The sequence below is a fragment of the Pichia kudriavzevii genome, chromosome 3 (assembly GCF_003054445.1).
Source record: "Pichia kudriavzevii chromosome 3, complete sequence".
NCBI classification, from domain to species: Eukaryota; Fungi; Ascomycota; class Pichiomycetes; order Pichiales; family Pichiaceae; genus Pichia; species Pichia kudriavzevii.
The window spans coordinates 1,314,620-1,332,668 of record NC_042508.1 but is presented as its reverse complement, the minus strand read 5'-3'; the positions used below and the strand labels follow the sequence as shown (position 1 = coordinate 1,332,668).

The following is an 18,049-nucleotide window of genomic DNA, read 5'->3' as shown; positions in this document are numbered from 1 at the left end:
GAACACACACATAAACACAATGGGTCTTTGCTTATCTTGTCTAGGGAGTAATCAATCTACAGAGGAAGATGAACAAGCATCAATGTTATCAGATGATAAGGCCAAGATAGTCGAAGAGGAATTATTAAATGAACTTCGTAACAGACAATTAAATGCAATTCTAAACAGTACAAATGACCATCTCATAGACATAAGTGCAATGAAAATGATGTCTAATTATGGAAGTAATTCGCACCATGATAATGAAACTGACGACATGAATTCAACTTTACAACATGATGACAATGATGTTTTTAAAGTGATACCAATTCCAAGTAGCACCATAAAGCAAGAAATAGAAAAACAGATGCAGAATTACAGTGCCAAATACGGGGAAAATACAGTCAGGAAATATTTGAAGATAAATGATCCTAATTCTCCTGATGCAAATTACACAATCGACTTTGTGTGATGGTAATAACTACAAACCCCGAAACAACACGTTGTTAATAAACTATGGTTTATACAATACTAGTTAGTATACATACAATAACATATAACTACACCGTTGCTTTCTCCAAAGCAGAGTCTATACTCACAACATTTTCAACGTAGTTGTATAACCGTGCGGTTTTTCTAGTAACCCTTTCAGTCCTGTAGAATAATTTGTAACCGAAGATCATTGCAAGATAAACAAAGACACCGATGTAAGAAACCAAAAACTGTTTGTAACTGAATGTTGGAATGAAGGCATTATAACCGTTGAAAAAAGTGATGATCACGACGAAAAAGATACCGTAGTATGCTGGGTATGGTTGCCACCAAACTCTGAATGGAATATCTTCTTTTGGAATATTTTGGTAAATTGTTGCATTGTAAAATGTAAGATATGAAAGTAAAATGTTTAGCCATGTCAATAGTGAGAAGACAGAGACAGCTGAGGTTAAGTAACCGAAAATGGTAGCAGCACCCGAGGTACAACTCATGAAGGCCAATAAACCAAAGGCAGCTGTGGTTACACAACCCCAGTATGGGACACCATTGTTGTTCAATTGGAGATAGAATTTTGGCGCCATGCCATCTCTAGCTAAACCATAAAGAGTTCTTGAGCCTAAATAGATATCTGAATTTGCTGCACCACCCACAAAAAACAAAAGACAAGCGTTAACAAAGGAAGGTAACACCTTAATACTTGCAGTTTTCATAGCAATAACAAATGGTGAACCGGATGCATTATGACCACCTGCGGCAAGTAGAGGAGACACAGGAGAAACTGCAATACCCAAAAGAAAAACACCAAGAACATAGACACCGCAAATTCTTAGGAAAACTTGTCTGGTTGCCTTAGGGACTGTTTTCTTTGGATCTGGGGCTTCACCGAAAATGACACCAATACATTCACAACCTGCATATGCAAAGACAGATTGGACCACACAAGCCCACCAACCGAGAAATCTACCAGTTGAGCCAGGACGTAAATATTCTAAAAAGGCTTCTTCCCTCCAATATTGGAAACCAACGGTTTTATGGTTTGGCCCACCACCAGCGGAGATGACAATACAAGTGATGAAACAGATCGCAAGAGTGATAAGCTTAACACAAGCAGTCCAAAATTCTGCCTCGCCGTAGACTTTAACGTTAAACCAATTTGCAGCTAAACAAACCACCCAAAAAACAGCAATGAAGATACCGGGATTCAAATCTGGTCTCCAGTATTGAATAACTAAACCAACACCAGAAAGTTCTGAAGCTAGAGTAAGAGCATAGTTGAAGAAGTAATTCCAACCGGCCGCAAACCCTAAAGACTTATCACAAAACCTTGTACAGTAACCCGAGAATGCCTTATCCATTGGACACATTGCTGCCATCTCACCAAGACAGAACAATGTAACAATTAGAATCGAACCCGTGAAAATATAACCTAAGAATAAGGAAGCCGGCCCACCCCTTTGGTAGGCGGTACCAGAACCAATAATCAAACCGGTACCAATTGCACTTGCAATTGCCATCATTGAGACATGCCTGCTTTTGAAATCTCTCTGTAGGACTTGATCCTCACTTACTTGGCCATGTTGATCAATTTGAATAGATCTGTTCGAATCAACTGGAGCCAAATCCACATCCACAATCTCTTCCTGAGTACCGACTTTGAAATTCTTCTTGATATCCTCAAACATTTTATGCTTTGCGATGAGTTAATTGATCAACTAAAAAAAAAAGCTAGTAATCAAACAATACAATGGAACAAAGGAGGGACAATGTTGGAATATATATATATATATATGCAGAGACTACGAGCAATCCAGGATTACTGTTGACAAGACCGAAAAAAAATGATGGTCCATTGACCCGCAATAGACACAGATAAAGCGGGCATGCAAATATAGCAACTAGAAGGTAGAGCATAGCAAAAGATAAATAGCATAAACTGCCTGTGGGGAAAGAAATTGTGTCCTGATGTGAAATGATACTGCCAATGGAGCAGTATCTGTCCCGATAAAGAAGACTTCTTGTTCTTTAATGCCTTGTAAAAGACGGCAATGCCATTCGCATGGCCTTGGAATGCCGCAGTTCAGGCTTTTTCTTTCCCTGCTGTTCCATGCAAATTCCAGCGAGGCTTCTAAGTGCGGATTTAATTACTTTAGAGCCGCCCTTAAGTTGACCTCTTATATACGCACCATAGCAAGTCATCCCATAAACGTGACGGCCCTCTATCTCTAGCAACAATGGCGTGTCATTGCTAAGCTTACATGGGGATTGTTTCCAAGGAGAAAAATAAAGAAAGGCTGATTATTTGGTTTCCAAATTTGGTCTTTCTTATCGGCCTCAAGAAGGTCACTTAAAGTATGTGTTTACACGTATCCTGTATCGTCCTCTCGTAATAATTTTTTTTTTCGTATTATTCACATTCAAACTTATACACTATACATACAGCAACAGCAATGCCTTGCGTGTCCAGGTTATCTACACAGTATACACACTATCCTGCTAGCGGGTGACATTCAGCCACACCTTCACACTTTCCACAAACTCGGGGGATTTGCCTCTCTCTAGACGTGCACCCTTATCGTCCGTATTGCCGTTCTCACTCTTCTCGTTATTTTCAGTATCTCCACTGTTTTCACTGTTGCTGCTGTTGCCGCTGTTTCCGCCGCTCTTCTCTACAGTATCATCGCTATTGTCATTGCTAGTGCCAGTGGTCTCATCCCCATTTCTCGACCCGTTTATTGCTTCCGGATCCTTGTGCTCCTCCTTGGCTTCTTTTCCTCTCAGCGGAAATGGAACTCGTAGCTTGAATTCAAAGTAATTCAATCCAAATCCTAACTTCACATTGTATTTGCTTGCGCAAAACATGCCGTCCTGACCAGCCGTTTCATCATATACAACCGAAATTGGAATTCCATTAACCGACTCACCATTTATCTTCAGTTCAGGAACATACTTTTCATCAACTATTTTGTTCTGTAGATGTACAACACATGAGATCTCGTGTCCGACAATCGACGAGCCCGGCAACTGCATGATGTACGTGGAACCACCAACTGTACTGTTACCAGCCGGTTCGAGAATTGAGGTCTCAAAGAGTGCAGGAATATGTGGTACCTTTTGGCTAGGTAGTGGGTTACTTGAAGACATTATCATATTACTTTGATTCAAACTCAAATTTTTCAACGTATTGATATAATTGTTCAGGTTAGTCGACGTACAAATGGTGAATTTTTTGATAAATGCGGTAATATCATCTATTTCTTCATTCAATTCTGCCTTTTCAACATCATGCTTACGTATGATCGTGGGTAGATCTTGCGCAACCTCACCATTGTTATTGTTGTCATTGTGATCATTGGCGTCCATTCGCTCTTCATTTCCCGCAAACTCTCCAGGCTGTTCTGCATTTTGCTTCCCATTAACTTCATTTTCATTTTCATTTTCATTTTCATAATCTTCTACGTCTTCTTCTCCCCCATCCCCGTCTTCTTCTGCCCCTTCACCCCCTTCGTAGTAATCTGTACTGGGCTCTCTGATCGATTTGCTGGTTCTAGATTTGGATTTGGGTTTAGTGCTGGATGTAGAATTCCTCTTTTTTTCAATGACTTGAGCATCGAATTTCTCTAGTCTTCTCTGGAATGCCTTTTTTAGACCGTTAGCTGCCTTAAAGTACGGACCGTCTGTATAAACATGCAGTGCATTAGAAAAGATCAGATTAACATCATCAACAAAATCCTTATAACCTTGCAGGCCCTTTGAATAGGCGCCGTTTTCCATCTTCTCTCCAATCATGTTGAAACACATAGGCTCAGTGATAAGTTCGTAATAATCTTCGGTTTCAGGGTCATCTCTAGGAGGCAAGTCAATGAATACCTTAGATAAAGGAATAGAGTTCTTATGGTGCGATACTTTGAATGACAACAAGTGTCTGTAAACTTTAGTTAAATCAGCAGTGTAATCTTCACTTGAACCGTCAGCACTCGCCAAATTTGGGATGATATTGGAACTTGTCTGATCCTCTGTTTGGTTTGAACGGTTCTCCTTCTTTACTTGATCTTCATTTCTTTCAATCTTTCCCCTTGATTTTGTTTTTGTTGACTTCCCCTTGTCGTCGTTTGTATTATTGGCTGATGTGGAACCATTGGTTGTGCCAACACTGGAGGCAATAGTAGTCTCATTGGCGGTAGACGTTGTCTTGGAGGCGGTAGTCGTGGAAGATAAGCCCAACCCAATCGCACTAGGCGGGAAATCACTTCCCATAAACTCCAAGTAAGCCTTAAAATCATCGATCCTTTTGGTCACATAGTTTAAAATTGTGTTTGCATCCTTAACAATTAAACTCTCTGGATCATTGTATGTTGCCGCATTATTTGCTAAAGTGATCCACAGTTCTCTGAACCCTTCAAGCGATAAACCGTTACCATCAACGTGATCCCTCACGGGGATACCCCTCTTCTTGACAATCGAGGCAGACCTGATCTCATAAATGGATACAGGATTGCTGATCAACTGGTAGTAGTCGGGGAAGATTTTCTTTGGGGGTAACCTCAAAAATGGGCCTGAGATAATGTCTCCGGTTTCAGGGTCAGATAGATTCGATGCATTGTTGATAACATCAACGTAAAAATCATGTAAGGTTGAGTATTTTTCAGTAAAGTTCTCCAAAGATTGATTGCTCGTCTCGACACCTGCTTGAGTACTCTTGTTTTCCTCGTCTGCAGATGTTTGCTCATGTTTCTGCTTCTTTCTGGCATTACCGCTAGCACCACCGCCACCGCCACTGCTACTACTACTGCCAGATGCACCTTTTCTCTTGGCAACCATTGTGTTGTTCTTTATTGGAGATTCCTGCCTTGCACTGATGAAAAGGGGGCCCCACTCGCTACACTCTCGAGCTCTGTTTGTTAACTTCTCAAAACGTATCTATAGCGTCTTTCACTTTTTCTTATTTTTCCCCTGTTTTCCTCGCTACAATTAAGTTTGTCTCTCTGAAAAAGGAAAAAAAAAAAAAAAGCAATTAATGCCATTACCGACGCGTCGATTTCGTGTGGAAAACTAAAAAATCATTAATCAACTACAGCGAGCCTCATGGAAAAGCAAGGGGTAAAACAGGGAAACCATTTTTCCTTCTACGGTTGGTTGCGCATCGCATACCACTACACACATATATACCTACAACCAGGTAAGTACGCTGACTTAGAAGTAGGCCCCTTGCTGTGTATTTTTGTTATTAAGACTCATGTAGCAGTTTTTTTTTTCTTTTTTCAATATTCAGATGCCGTTGTCGTAGTTTGTCAAACTCCACTGTTGGGGGAAGGGCTAACCTTATAATACTTGTGTAGCGTACATAAAATTTTAGAAAGAAAAGTCACAACACCCGTACACCATAGAAAGGGTATGGGTACCTGTGGTGGAATTAGAGATTACTATAGGGCCAAATAATGTTTTCCTTGGTTGAAATGGTCCTTGAAGAGGATGAGTTTCATTTTGAAAGTGTGAGTTCCACCAAATATATACACACAACACCACAGAAAATGGCGAAATACGAAGTCATTGACCAAGATCCTCTTTTCTCCAAAGTTGTCAGATACTTCCGTGGCTCGGATTACCTCACATGGGCAGGTGCAACAGTTGCAGGTCCATTGTCATTAATCTTGCTTGAGAAATTCGAACCTGCTTCAGGACGTCAATTCAAAATGCCTAAACCAATGTTTCTACGTGCCGGTGGCTTGATTGGATTCACTGCCGGCTTCTTCATTGCTTATAACCAGTCTACAAAGAGATTCTGGGGTGTTTCTGAGAACGCCAGAGAAGTTCAAAAGGATAGATACGAAACTAAAGCCTTATTGGCGCTAGGTAAAAACCCTTACGGCAGTGACGAATCTACCCTCTCTCCTTACTTACAGGATCTATCTGCAAGATATTCCAGAAATTCCCAGTTCTTGATTGGTATCTTGCCTTGGTTCAATTTTGTCCAGCATCCTTACCATGGTGTTGATTTGAAGAAATACTACGAAGTGAGAGAAGGTGAAGAAAATTGGAATTTTGATTTAGTTCCTCTCGATCAGATCAAGGGATTACCAAACTAGTTGTGGGAACTTATCTTGCTTTTCTAACTGCCCGGCATCCCACCATCCACCATAAAATCCACATATTCTATCATCACGTATCTTGTCCTTTATCTTATCCTGTCATGTTATAAAGATATCTATTTCCGTAAATTCAACTCTAACAAAATTATTTATTAACTTTTAAATATTTATATAATTCATCCTTTATATTTTTTTGTTACATAAAAAATATAAGCATATCTATGAAACACTGATAATATTTTGAACCTTCTTCTTGATACTTGCTCCTCCAGGTGGTTCAATGTTTCCACTGTTGTAATAGGTATCCCATACCAATTTCCATTGAGCACCCAAGCGGTATTTGTTCCACGTACTGGTGGTAACGCTATTGATATTCCATTCCATCAAGGCACGTTCAATGATGCAGTATCTATAATATCCAACAAAGTACTTCACAAATACATTTCTACCACCCGAACTTTCCAACTCATAGCCATTTTGAGCTTTGTTTAAATGTTGCAACATTCCAACGAGATCGAATTTATAGTAGCAAGCATCAACATTTTCTACAATATCAACTAGTTTCTGCAAGTAGGGAGAAAGATGTACATTTTCAATTGTCAGGGATAAAACATTCTGCTTGGTCAATTTATTGAGAAAGGTCCAATCCTGCTCACTGATAACTTTAGAGTGTTTAATTAAATAACTCACAAGCTGGTTCACCCTTCCAATCTTCCCCAACTTATCTGGATTCAGAAAATATCTCAAAGCCACCAGGTAAACCATATCACTATCAAAACCAACACTCTCGATTAGTTCATTATATCCAGGACTAAAACCGACAACCTTATGAAGTATCATAGACTTGACTATATCCTTATTGGGGTTATCAATGCCTCTCAATAATGTTATATTCTCGTAAAAAGATTCAAGAATTTCTTTTTTCTTATTCTGATTAGATTGTGTTAATTCAAAATCGTTCAGCTTACCCAATTGGAAAACGTAATTGACTATTTCATCGTTTCTTTGCGGTGGTTCAGGGAGCTGTTTAGAATCTTGATGGGCCAATAGCGGTAGAATACGTAGTTTCTCTAGGTGATATACACGTGAAATTCGATGTGAATTTATAAGCTGATACACCAAGGGGCGGAATTTTGAGTCTGTTGTTTCTGTTATGTGTATGCAATCTTGGAGTCTACCTAATTCTTGGTTGACATGATTATCATATGAAAACAAACGAGGTTTTTCTAGTTTAGTGATGCTTTGTAATATTCGGGATGGAGTGCTCATCAGTGGTCTTTAATATTTTTGATATATCTATCTCGTTCTATTTTTTTCCTGTCTTATTCGGGTTATTTATTTCTATATATGAATAAAAACAATTACTATAATATCCTAATATACAACAAAGAAGATACTTCTTTTTTTTTTTTCAAAACAAAAAAAGATCACTTTTCAAGATTTGAGAATTTTCGGTATGTCATGAATTTTTTTTGTTTTCTTTTATTCACCCCTGACAAGAATAATCAGGCTTAAGGTAATCCAGCTCAAACAACAAGGTCAAACAACGGTACCTTTCCAACATTAACGAGCCTCAAATTGAACCATCCTTTTGGTTCTAGCCTTATAAAGGACTCTATGACCACATTCCTTACATCTGACAGGCTCTTTTGGCGAAAGTGTGAAATTGACTGCACATTGTGCACAAACATACTTCACACCGTAGTTTTTGATGGATTGGATACCACTTGCTGCGTTACCCAAATTTGAAGCAGATGGTGGAACAAAACCTTCTCTAGACATCCTGTATGTGGTGTGATGAACTGATACTCTCTTACTTGGCAATAACGATAATCCCTTAGGAAATGGATATATTATAACGGCAAATATTCATGCGTTTCTCGCAAATTTTTCAAATCGAGAAAGAAAAAAAAAAACGTATTTTGTCTTTTTTTCGTATTTATTCTTATAAAGCAAACCTTCTCCATCTTAGATGCTCTTTCTCGACGCGTCGAAAAGTTTTCTACTCTGTTGCAGTTATTAACGCTGGCTAACATAGACTGGTCAAATTGAGCTTCAAGTTCGATATCCAGTTCATTAATTTCTAAAGAAGATATTGGTATACTGCATAAACAAGGGAAGCTACGTTATCAGCAACCACCCAGCTAATTTTAAAATTATCCGGGTATCCTCCACCTCTGTTTTAAAGTCCAGGAAGTGAGCTATCAAAACCATAGGTGTTGAATTCACACATTTTAAAGGTTACTGAAATTTTCCAAACTCAACTTGACACTTCTTTATGAATTCATGAATACAATAGGCACACACGAACATAGATACATACACACAACTACATAAAAACTGTTGAAGACAATGCTACTCCCTTGTCGAATAACTTCTTACTCAAGCGTCACCAGTTTGATGATGCACCCTTACAGACGACATTACTATAGTCGAAGCCGATTTTTCGTTGACCATCAAAGTGAGCGCATTGATAAACAAACTACGGTAGAGGTGAAAGATGATATCTTAAAGAAAGAAACCATAAATGTTCACAGTCAAAAAACTGACAACAGAAGTTTCATACTCCATTCATTGGGAGATTCAATAATAAATAAACTGAGCAACTCGGTCGTTGACAAACGAAATCAAGTTAACCGTGATTTAAAATTGATTAATTCTAAACCTGTGGTGAAAGCATTGGGTGAAATAGATTTCCATACTTTGAAAAATGCATCTCTTATAACTCGTACTTCAAATCACAACCAAGAAAATGTAATTCTTGAAAATGGTGAGTACTTTGTTTATAAGTATCCGTTGATAAATCCGAAAAATTCGATTGTTGAGATACCTGAGTTTGTCAAGTTTCTAAATAGAATAACCAAATACAGATACATCAATTCCAAAGAATTAATCACCAAGTTTATCGTGACCAGAGTTCTTAAGAATAAAGAGGTTGATTCACATTTGAGAGGAAAAGAACGAAAGTTGGTATTTTATTCATTGTTGGACTTCTTCACTAGAAATTTCAGCTATTTGAACTTCAAAACCTTTGAAGAATTAATATCAATGTATGAATGGGACACTTCTTCTCTCAACATTCTCCTCTCCAATGTATTGCATTACGACTTATCCCTAGAGAAGAAAATGATGCTAATTGATCATATTCTTTCTAAGTTTCAAGAAACAGGTAGCAACATCAACAAAACAACAGTTTACTTAATTTATTCGTTTGCACAAGATGCAAATCTACTTCTGAAATACAAAATGCGGGATACATACCGACAGCAGAACTTTGATTTAACAAAGTTTGTTCAAACACTCGAAACATATATTTCAGAGAATGGCATGCGCCATAACACAACCTTTACCTCACTAATTTATAAGACCCTGTTCAAAATTGACAAATTAATAAACGAGAACAAGAAAAGCGCAACTATTTTAAAGAGCTTGCACGAAGATTCACTCAAATCCATGAGATTATTACCTGTACATAAGTCGATCGAACAGCTTGGAATTAACGAAAACAATCTAACATTGGATTCATATAATGCATTATATTTACATACCAAGTATGTAAATCCGTTGATCTTGTCGTATTTATTCTCCATTCATATCACTCATTCAAAATGGAAATTTATCTGGGATACGATGATGTCAACTATGAAATATTTAAAAGAAAATCCATATAAGTTGCCTTCTAGTAAGAGTAAACAAAAGTATAAAATGGTCAAAGCATTGAGGTATACGAAATATGGTACATTGTTCTCTTGCAATCCGAACTCGCTAATTAAGTCATTGAATCACGCAATGGGGAGAAAATTATTAGAACCCTTACTCGATACTTGCAATTGGCAGCTTTTCATACGAGCATTAAATGATATTAACTCGCTACATAACGAGTGTGGTCATATTATTCCATATAAAGTATACAGCATTGCATTAAACCATTTGTTAAGCACAGATTTGAAAAGGTCCCATCTAAATCCCCAAGCGTTTTTGATATTAACCAAATATTTAATCCATGACTCTTTGAATTCTGATCTTGGGCCATTTAAAAGACAGGATATATTATTAAACAACTTACAATCCAAAGTTGATAACCTACTTGGTTCTTCGTTTGCATCCACCAACATGGATGAGTGGAATCATAGGCGATGTTCAGCGAGGGCTGAACTTCTAAATTCAGACAAAAAGGAGCTCCTACTTACTTCTATTTTTGACACGAACGGAATAAACTCCCATTCAAAAATTCCGCAAGTGCCAGACTTTGATGCCAAAAGCTTTGCAGATCATATCATTCCAGACTTAATTTCACCCAATTTGTCGACATTAACAGGTTTTGAATGCAAGTTATTTAAGGAAATGTCTAAACTAAGGGTGTTGGATTCAAAGCAAAAAGTACAAAATGAATACAACGAATATAGCAGCTTTTGGGATTTTAGAAACATAAATACAGATGATATTTTATCACAGTATCATTTAGGATACATCGAGAAGAGCTACAAACATGGAGATCTTAAATGGCTAACGCACCCGTCGGCTCTACCAGGGAAACACCTCATTAGTAACACGATTGACTCAGAATTGAAGTTAAATAAACTAGCAAAAATCGATTCTCTCATACACGATGATGAAACTAATATTTTGAAACATGGTAATAAAATAACTGTATTAAGCGCTGTTCATAGTGAAGGCCAAATACAGTATAAATCTATAGAGTGTGCTAAATCGTTGTCATCCGTTATGCCTAATGACTGGTTAGATGCTGTTGTGGACAAAAATTTCAAAGAGTGGGTGGCATGCAAACTTGCCAATAAATAGAATTTCATAGAAACTTTCAATCACTGTTTAACCTCTGTATATAAATATTTACAAATTAGGCCACCTTCTCTAATGAGAAAAAATAATGAACTCGCTATCATTTGCACCAAAGCAGAATCTTTTGTTCCAATTTATTTTATTTTGTTTTTTTTTTCAAAAATTATAAAATTATGCTTATCTGGGTGTGTATATAGAAACAAAAAAAAAAATCAAATAATTGTAATGTAATATAAAAAATTTACTAAGAAAAGTAGTAATTTGGGAATAATTGTTTTCAAGAAACAGAGATAACATACTGGACTATTATTTCTTAACAGTACCAATTTTGCTATCATTAGGTTGAGGTTGGAAAATGGTGTTATCTTTTTCGTGTCTCTTTGCTGGTTTGTAAGTCTTTGCAGAGAATAGCTTCTTGATTGCACTCATTGGATTACCACCATAAACTCTGAAGTACCAATAACCAGTTAACATGAAACCGACATTAGCAAAAATGTAGATCCATGCAATACCAAAATCTCTCCAATGGTCTTTCCATTTGATACCGAACTGTAAAACGACATCAGACTGCATAACGTAAGGACAATAATGACAATTTGACTCTGATTCTGGGTTAACTAGATAACCACCATTTGTTTTGATATAATTGGAGAAGTATGCACCACATTGTGTTCCTTCTGGTGGATCAACAATAAACAATTCAGAGTATGCACACTCTAATTTTCTGTTGTGGAGAATTGGACCAACGAAAGCTTGAACAAAGTATGTAAATGGAGAAGCAACGTACAAGAACGACCAGAACTTTGGAGACCATTTCTTTGGGTTCAAAATACCACAGAATAACAACATCATTGCAAATAAATTGGAGTTAATCATTGAGGCTGATGGCACATCTGGTGAGAAGTAGAGAACAGCTAAACCATAGGTAACGTAGTACATTGGGAAAATCAAAACGTTGATGAAGAAAAAGAAACCGGCATTCTCAGCAGTGCCAGAGAATCTGATAGGCCAGTAATAACAAATGAAAATCAAAAATTGACAGATAGTACTCCATCCAATTTCGACAAGGGTATGACATAAAAGTAAACATGACCAGTGGAAAGTATTTGACAACTTTTCTCTAACTTCGTATAATTCTCTGGTATCGTAAGCAAAAACATGTGATTGGTTGATAATAGCAACAGAAATAAGAAGCAACATGAAGACAGATGAGAACGCAGCTTGCGCACTACCAACAGTATGGTCAAAACCAACATAAGACAAACCGACGAACAACGCACAGGAAACACATTCAAGGAACTTTGCCCTAATATAAACAGGTGACCTCCAGAATTGTGTGTATGTTCTCTTCAAAACAACCCACAATTGGGTTCTGTAAGAAGCAGCAAAAACAGCATCTAAATCACCATTGTTATTATTGACAGGTCTACTTGGTAAGTCACGATGTAGTTGATCAATAGTTGCGCTTTCTGCAGCACATTCAGGAGAATTATTCCATAGCTCAGCCCAATCATGGTTAGTGGAAGCGGTTGCACCGGCACCAATACAATTCAAAATATATTCAGCAGGATTTTCTGAAACACCACATTTGACACCAGAGTTTCTTTCAAAGTAGCTTAGCATAGTAGAGGAGTTTGGACCAATATCACCAAAGTAAACAGTCTTACCACCCTTCTTCAATAGCAATAATCTATCAAAAACCTCAAACAAAGTTGCAGAAGGTTGATGGATGGTACATAAAATAGCTTGTCCGGAATCAGCCAATGCTCTCAAGAATTGAACAATAGACCAGGAAGATTCGGAATCTAAACCAGAAGTAGGCTCATCCAAGAACAACAACAATGATGGCTTTGCAACTAGTTCGGTAGCAATGGATAACTTCTTTCTTTGTTCAACATTCAAACCTCTACCAATCTTACCAACCATTGCTTCTGCATATTTACTCATACCCAAACAATCAATAATCTTCTCGACATAGTCATATTTCTCTTCCTGTGGAACATTATCACCTTGTCTTAAGTCAGCTGCAAATCTTAAGGATTCTCTAACGGTATATTCTGCCATGTGCAAATCTTGTTGTTGCACATAACCAGTTCTTCTTGCAAAGGAACCATCTAGTGGTCTACCATTAACTAACATGTCACCAGTGATTGTACCAAAATTGATTCTCTGTGCAAGTGTATTTAACAAAGTAGTCTTACCTGCACCGGATTCTCCCATTAATGCTGTCATAGTACCTGGTTTGACGTAACCTTGAATCTGGCATAGTAATTGTCTGGTTGCACCATCATAAGGAATGACATAGTCTAAGTTTTTCCAAGAGAAAATGTCTGCTTCAGCAATGATCTTGTCTAAGTCTGCATCAGGACCGTTTAATGCAAGCATCATCTCTTCTCTACTAGCAACCTTACCATCCCAATCTTCGCCGTTGGAAGTATCTGGAAGACATCCTCTCTTGAATAAAAGCATATCACCACCTCCTTCAACATTTTTAACAAATTCTGCCATAAAAGCATTTAATCCAATAAAACCTGCAGTCCAACAAACATTGATACCCCAGTATTTCCAAACATTGTGCCATCTGAAATCAAATGCACGGTATAGATAAGCGTCACCATCAACCCAATCTTGACCAGCAACAGCACCACTCAACGCACAAATTTGGTTTGCAAGAGAAACATTTTCATAACCAGGACCAGAAGGAATAAAATGATAACATGGCATATGTTTTCTGTGGAATTCCGATCCCATTAATGAGTAGAAGGCATAAAACATTGGATTTAAATAATGAATCCATTTAATCCAATGATGCATTTGGTTCAATGGTAACACAAAACCTGTATAAACGCACATCATCAAAACCCATAAACCACCAATTGCATGGGCGGTAGTACCATCCTTACAAACTGAAGCGATACATTTGAAAGTGAATGACATACATTGTTGGATAGTAAGTAAGAATAACAAGTACATGAAGAACGCACCGGCAGTATGTTTCAAGTTTGGCATCCAATAAGTAGTGAGGGCAAGAATGACAACTGCAACAAACTTAGTTGGGAATTCAGTGATAATTTCTTGAAGAGCTTCAGCAGATAAGTGATACATAGAGTATGATTTATGCTTAGTCAAGATATTTCTTGTTGCAAAGGAGTTTGCAATTTCAGCCAAAGATGTCACAGAACAGAAAAGAAGAACATAGAACAAAATACCACCACGTGAATAGGCACCAACAGTAGACTTAGGAATATGGTAATACATGGAACCAACAACAAAACCCTTAGTAACAAAAGACGAAAGGTAGACAATAGTATAAGTAATATTACCCTTAGTTCTTTGGAAACCTCTCAACATTAAATAGTAAACTTGAGACCAATAAGAAATGGTAAACTGAGACTTTTGTCTATTACCCCTTTGTTTTCTTTGTTGGTTAGCGTAATCCAATCTTTGTCTTGTTTCTTCACCATTATGTGTGGAATTAAACTCATTTAATTCATCAACCAATCTGGAGTACTCAGGAGAGTTAGTCCAGTAATCTGCAAATTCCTCAGATGAATCTGGCACCTTACCTTCAAAGCCAGGACGGATTTGTCTTGAAGAAGGAGAAGTAACAGCGGTTAAGAATTCAGGTGCAGTCATTCTTGGTGGTTTCATGTAACCCATTCTTTCAAAGTATGCAACACCTTCTTCAGCAGGACCCCAGAAAATTTGTCGACCTTTGTAAAGAACACAAACTTTGTCAAACAATTCATAAATATTCTGACCCGCTTGATAGATAGCAACAAACGCAGAACATCCTAACATATTGGTTGCGGTTCTTAAACATTGAGTAAATTCAAGAGCAGTAGAAGCATCTAAACCTCTGGTAGCATTATCAAAACAGTAAACAGACGCACTAAGAGCTAACGCCTCGACAATGGAAACTCTCTTTCTTTCACCACCAGAAACACCTCTAACGAAATCGTTACCAACTCTGGTAGCGTATGTATGAGTTAAACCAAAAACGGTACACCATAGCTAAAATAAAAAGAAAGATGTTGTGATGTTAGTAATTTGAAACAGTGTAAGAAAAAAAGAAAAAAAAAGTTGTACGTACCTTTAACATGTTATCAACATATTCTTCTCTCGACATGTTATCAATTCTTTTCTCAGGAGTTTTACATCTTAATGCAAGTTCAATGGTTTCCTTGACAGTGATATAAGGGAAATGGAAATCCAATTCAGGGTTGTAGATAACATAGCCTTTATATTTTTGCATCATTTCTTCTTGGTCTAAACCATCGTAAGAAAATGTACCTTCAACTTTGGTGAAATTATGGATTTCACCTGCAACTGTTTTCAACAATGAGGAACAACCTGCACCAGGCTTACCAAGACATAGAACCATTTCTCCTGGTTCTAAAACACCAACAAAGTTTTCAATAATTTTTCTTTGTTTTCTGTGGTCTTTCTCAAAGAACTTCCAGAATTTCAGATAACTTAATACCATCTCGGTAACAGAAGGACCATGTGCAGCAGACGCATCAATACCCCAACAAGTAACACCTGAAAAAGCAACACCAGCATTTGCTGATTCAATACCTTGTTCGGCAGATCTATCACGCAAGTACCTTAGAAGCAATTCTAAATCAAAGTTTTCCTTGTTAATTTCAAAATGGTCCATATCTTTTTTAGTTTTGGTTGATAGAACTCTTGCCAATGAGGCAACACGCTCTACACCATCTTGGGTGGACAAGATTCTGCTCAATTGTTGAGATAAGTTGTCACGATTTGATTGATCTTCAACATCATTCAATGGGGTGAATTTTTCCACGTTATGAGTAGAATCAATTGAATCTGAATCACTATTTGAATGAACAGAGTTACTCATTATGGAAAATTGTGACTGACTATCAAAAAAAATAGAAAAAAAGAAAAATATACAATCAAGAAAATAACAACTGATTCCAACAGTGATGATAGTGGGCTACAACCTGTATTTAAATCATATCTCGTATAGTTTGTTTGTTTACAATTACTGCAATCGGTAGAAAGCAAAATATCAGCATGGTAACCGGGCTTAATGAAGCGGAACAATCTAGGCCTCGGTACAGGTGTAAAAAAGCTAATGTGCCGAACGTAGAAGAATGGATTGTTTTTTTACGCCGGTGAGGCTTTAAAAAAAAAGTTATGTCCGATGTTAGGTTTTTACATTTGTACTAATAGAACTTGATTCCTATTTTTCTTTCCAAATAACTGACTTTCAACACTCTGAGATGGTGGCACATACTGAACTATAGAAGGGACTTCTCTGGTCTAGTATATCGTTGAATTTTGCGAAAAGAGACTCTGTAATTTGCCCTAATGGCACCTCTCAGGAGTAGTCGGTCTAAATGAAAAAAAAGTGACTATTACCGACTCCGACAGACCGAATTCTCGGAGTGTGCACCGCGCTGCGATAAAAAGCCGCGCTGAAATCTTTGAAAATTCAGACCCTCTTTAAGCGGATTCTTTTCCAACAACATACACCTTTTTTGCTAGTGTCTAACAATGTAGATGGGTTTGTATCGGAGTACTTGGAGGTAGATGGCTTGTATAGTTTGAGATATATTTATCTTCCGGTTGCCTTGGAATTGCACAACGGCCGTGTCAAAATAGTTCATTGAGTGTATTTCTTCCAGGTGTGATTACAAACATTCTTACTAGAATAAAAAAAAAAATATAGGAGGTAGTTCCCATTAAAAATTTTTACTTTGAATTATAACATCATACCATTCCTTCCCCTACTAACAGAATCGCATTTTACCCCAACGCATGTCACACATCTTAATAGTGGTCCAAGACACAGACGCAGAGTCCCTTCCAACGCTCCGGGGTTTTCCTTGAAAAGAAAGAGAAAAAGAAAACCATGAGACTAGTGGACAAGTTTTGAAATTAGTCTATACATTCACCAAGCATACATATGCTGGATATACTCCACCTATCGGTTCGGTGGACCAAACTGCGAAAAATTTGTAGAGAGAGTACGTTCCCAGAGCAACGACAAGGACTTACTGATTCGAATTCTATGAGTAGGCCACCAATTGACAACCTGAAGGGATGAATTGAACCCCCCCCCCCTCTGGTGAGAGCCCAATATAATTCAACCGGTCGAGATAAGACCAACAACTACGTGCACCTACTCAACACTACAAGCAGTCATTTGCCTATATTTGGAGACACCAGACCACGCCTCCATCTCTCCTTCCGTTAATGGTCACTGCTGTGGCCGATTACTGTACATTCACAGAAACTTCCTAAATAGGCAGGCGTGAGGCAATATGTCAATACCTAGACTTGGCCATATACGGGTGGGTTGGGGAACCCCCAATCAATGTCTGTAACTACAGTAGCCAGCCACAAGAACTGAACAAGAGAGTGACTCTCTTCTCTCTAGTTGTCTATAAAAGCCGATAGAGTACATGTTTCCCACACAGGGGGAAAGGATTCTCCATTGAACAACAAAACTTGTTCTAATACGAGGTATGTCAACATCAGACTAATAATGCTGGATGTAGGTCACGTGACAGCGGCAACAAAAGTTGAATTTGTAGTTGTTTGACACGGTGCGACCCTCTCCCCTCCCCCTCCATGAGAGGACCCTTCCACTGCACGGGGTTATCCATAGAGGAGAAAATAGACTTTTGTTGAACCCAATGCAAGTGTTATATCTA

At 37.8% G+C, this 18,049-nt stretch overlaps 9 protein-coding genes across 9 annotated transcripts; 3 read left to right on the top strand and 6 right to left on the bottom strand.

Annotated features, from left to right (window-relative positions):
- Positions 1 to 19: 19 nt before the first annotated feature.
- On the top strand, positions 20 to 451 carry C5L36_0C06130 (uncharacterized protein; the record flags this gene model as incomplete). The annotated part of the gene is made up of 1 exon (XM_029466306.1): positions 20 to 451. The coding sequence occupies one exon, from the start codon at positions 20 to 22 to the stop codon at positions 449 to 451; it is 432 nt and encodes a 143-aa protein (XP_029322166.1).
- Positions 452 to 539: 88 nt separating this feature from the next.
- On the bottom strand, positions 540 to 2,156 carry C5L36_0C06120 (uncharacterized protein; the record flags this gene model as incomplete). Its single annotated transcript, XM_029466305.1, has 1 exon — positions 540 to 2,156. The coding sequence occupies one exon, from the start codon at positions 2,154 to 2,156 to the stop codon at positions 540 to 542; it is 1,617 nt and encodes a 538-aa protein (XP_029322165.1).
- Positions 2,157 to 2,967: 811 nt separating this feature from the next.
- On the bottom strand, positions 2,968 to 5,292 carry C5L36_0C06110 (uncharacterized protein; the record flags this gene model as incomplete). The annotated part of the gene is made up of 1 exon (XM_029466304.1): positions 2,968 to 5,292. One exon carries the CDS (start codon positions 5,290 to 5,292, stop codon positions 2,968 to 2,970), a length of 2,325 nt encoding a protein of 774 aa, XP_029322164.1.
- A 617-nt stretch (positions 5,293 to 5,909) lies between these two features.
- C5L36_0C06100 (uncharacterized protein) lies at positions 5,910 to 6,557 on the top strand (the record flags this gene model as incomplete). The annotated part of the gene is made up of 1 exon (XM_029466303.1): positions 5,910 to 6,557. One exon carries the CDS (start codon positions 5,910 to 5,912, stop codon positions 6,555 to 6,557), a length of 648 nt encoding a protein of 215 aa, XP_029322163.1.
- A 222-nt stretch (positions 6,558 to 6,779) lies between these two features.
- Positions 6,780 to 7,829, bottom strand: C5L36_0C06090 (uncharacterized protein; the record flags this gene model as incomplete). Its single annotated transcript, XM_029466302.1, has 1 exon — positions 6,780 to 7,829. The coding sequence occupies one exon, from the start codon at positions 7,827 to 7,829 to the stop codon at positions 6,780 to 6,782; it is 1,050 nt and encodes a 349-aa protein (XP_029322162.1).
- A 294-nt stretch (positions 7,830 to 8,123) lies between these two features.
- On the bottom strand, positions 8,124 to 8,342 carry C5L36_0C06080 (uncharacterized protein; the record flags this gene model as incomplete). The annotated part of the gene is made up of 1 exon (XM_029466301.1): positions 8,124 to 8,342. The coding sequence occupies one exon, from the start codon at positions 8,340 to 8,342 to the stop codon at positions 8,124 to 8,126; it is 219 nt and encodes a 72-aa protein (XP_029322161.1).
- A 570-nt stretch (positions 8,343 to 8,912) lies between these two features.
- C5L36_0C06070 (uncharacterized protein) lies at positions 8,913 to 11,363 on the top strand (the record flags this gene model as incomplete). The annotated part of the gene is made up of 1 exon (XM_029466300.1): positions 8,913 to 11,363. The coding sequence occupies one exon, from the start codon at positions 8,913 to 8,915 to the stop codon at positions 11,361 to 11,363; it is 2,451 nt and encodes an 816-aa protein (XP_029322160.1).
- A 303-nt stretch (positions 11,364 to 11,666) lies between these two features.
- Positions 11,667 to 15,161, bottom strand: C5L36_0C06065 (uncharacterized protein; the record flags this gene model as incomplete). The annotated part of the gene is made up of 1 exon (XM_029466299.1): positions 11,667 to 15,161. The coding sequence occupies one exon, from the start codon at positions 15,159 to 15,161 to the stop codon at positions 11,667 to 11,669; it is 3,495 nt and encodes a 1,164-aa protein (XP_029322159.1).
- Positions 15,162 to 15,402: 241 nt separating this feature from the next.
- Positions 15,403 to 16,227, bottom strand: C5L36_0C06060 (uncharacterized protein; the record flags this gene model as incomplete). The annotated part of the gene is made up of 1 exon (XM_029466298.1): positions 15,403 to 16,227. The coding sequence occupies one exon, from the start codon at positions 16,225 to 16,227 to the stop codon at positions 15,403 to 15,405; it is 825 nt and encodes a 274-aa protein (XP_029322158.1).
- Between the last annotated feature and the right edge of the window lie 1,822 nt (positions 16,228 to 18,049).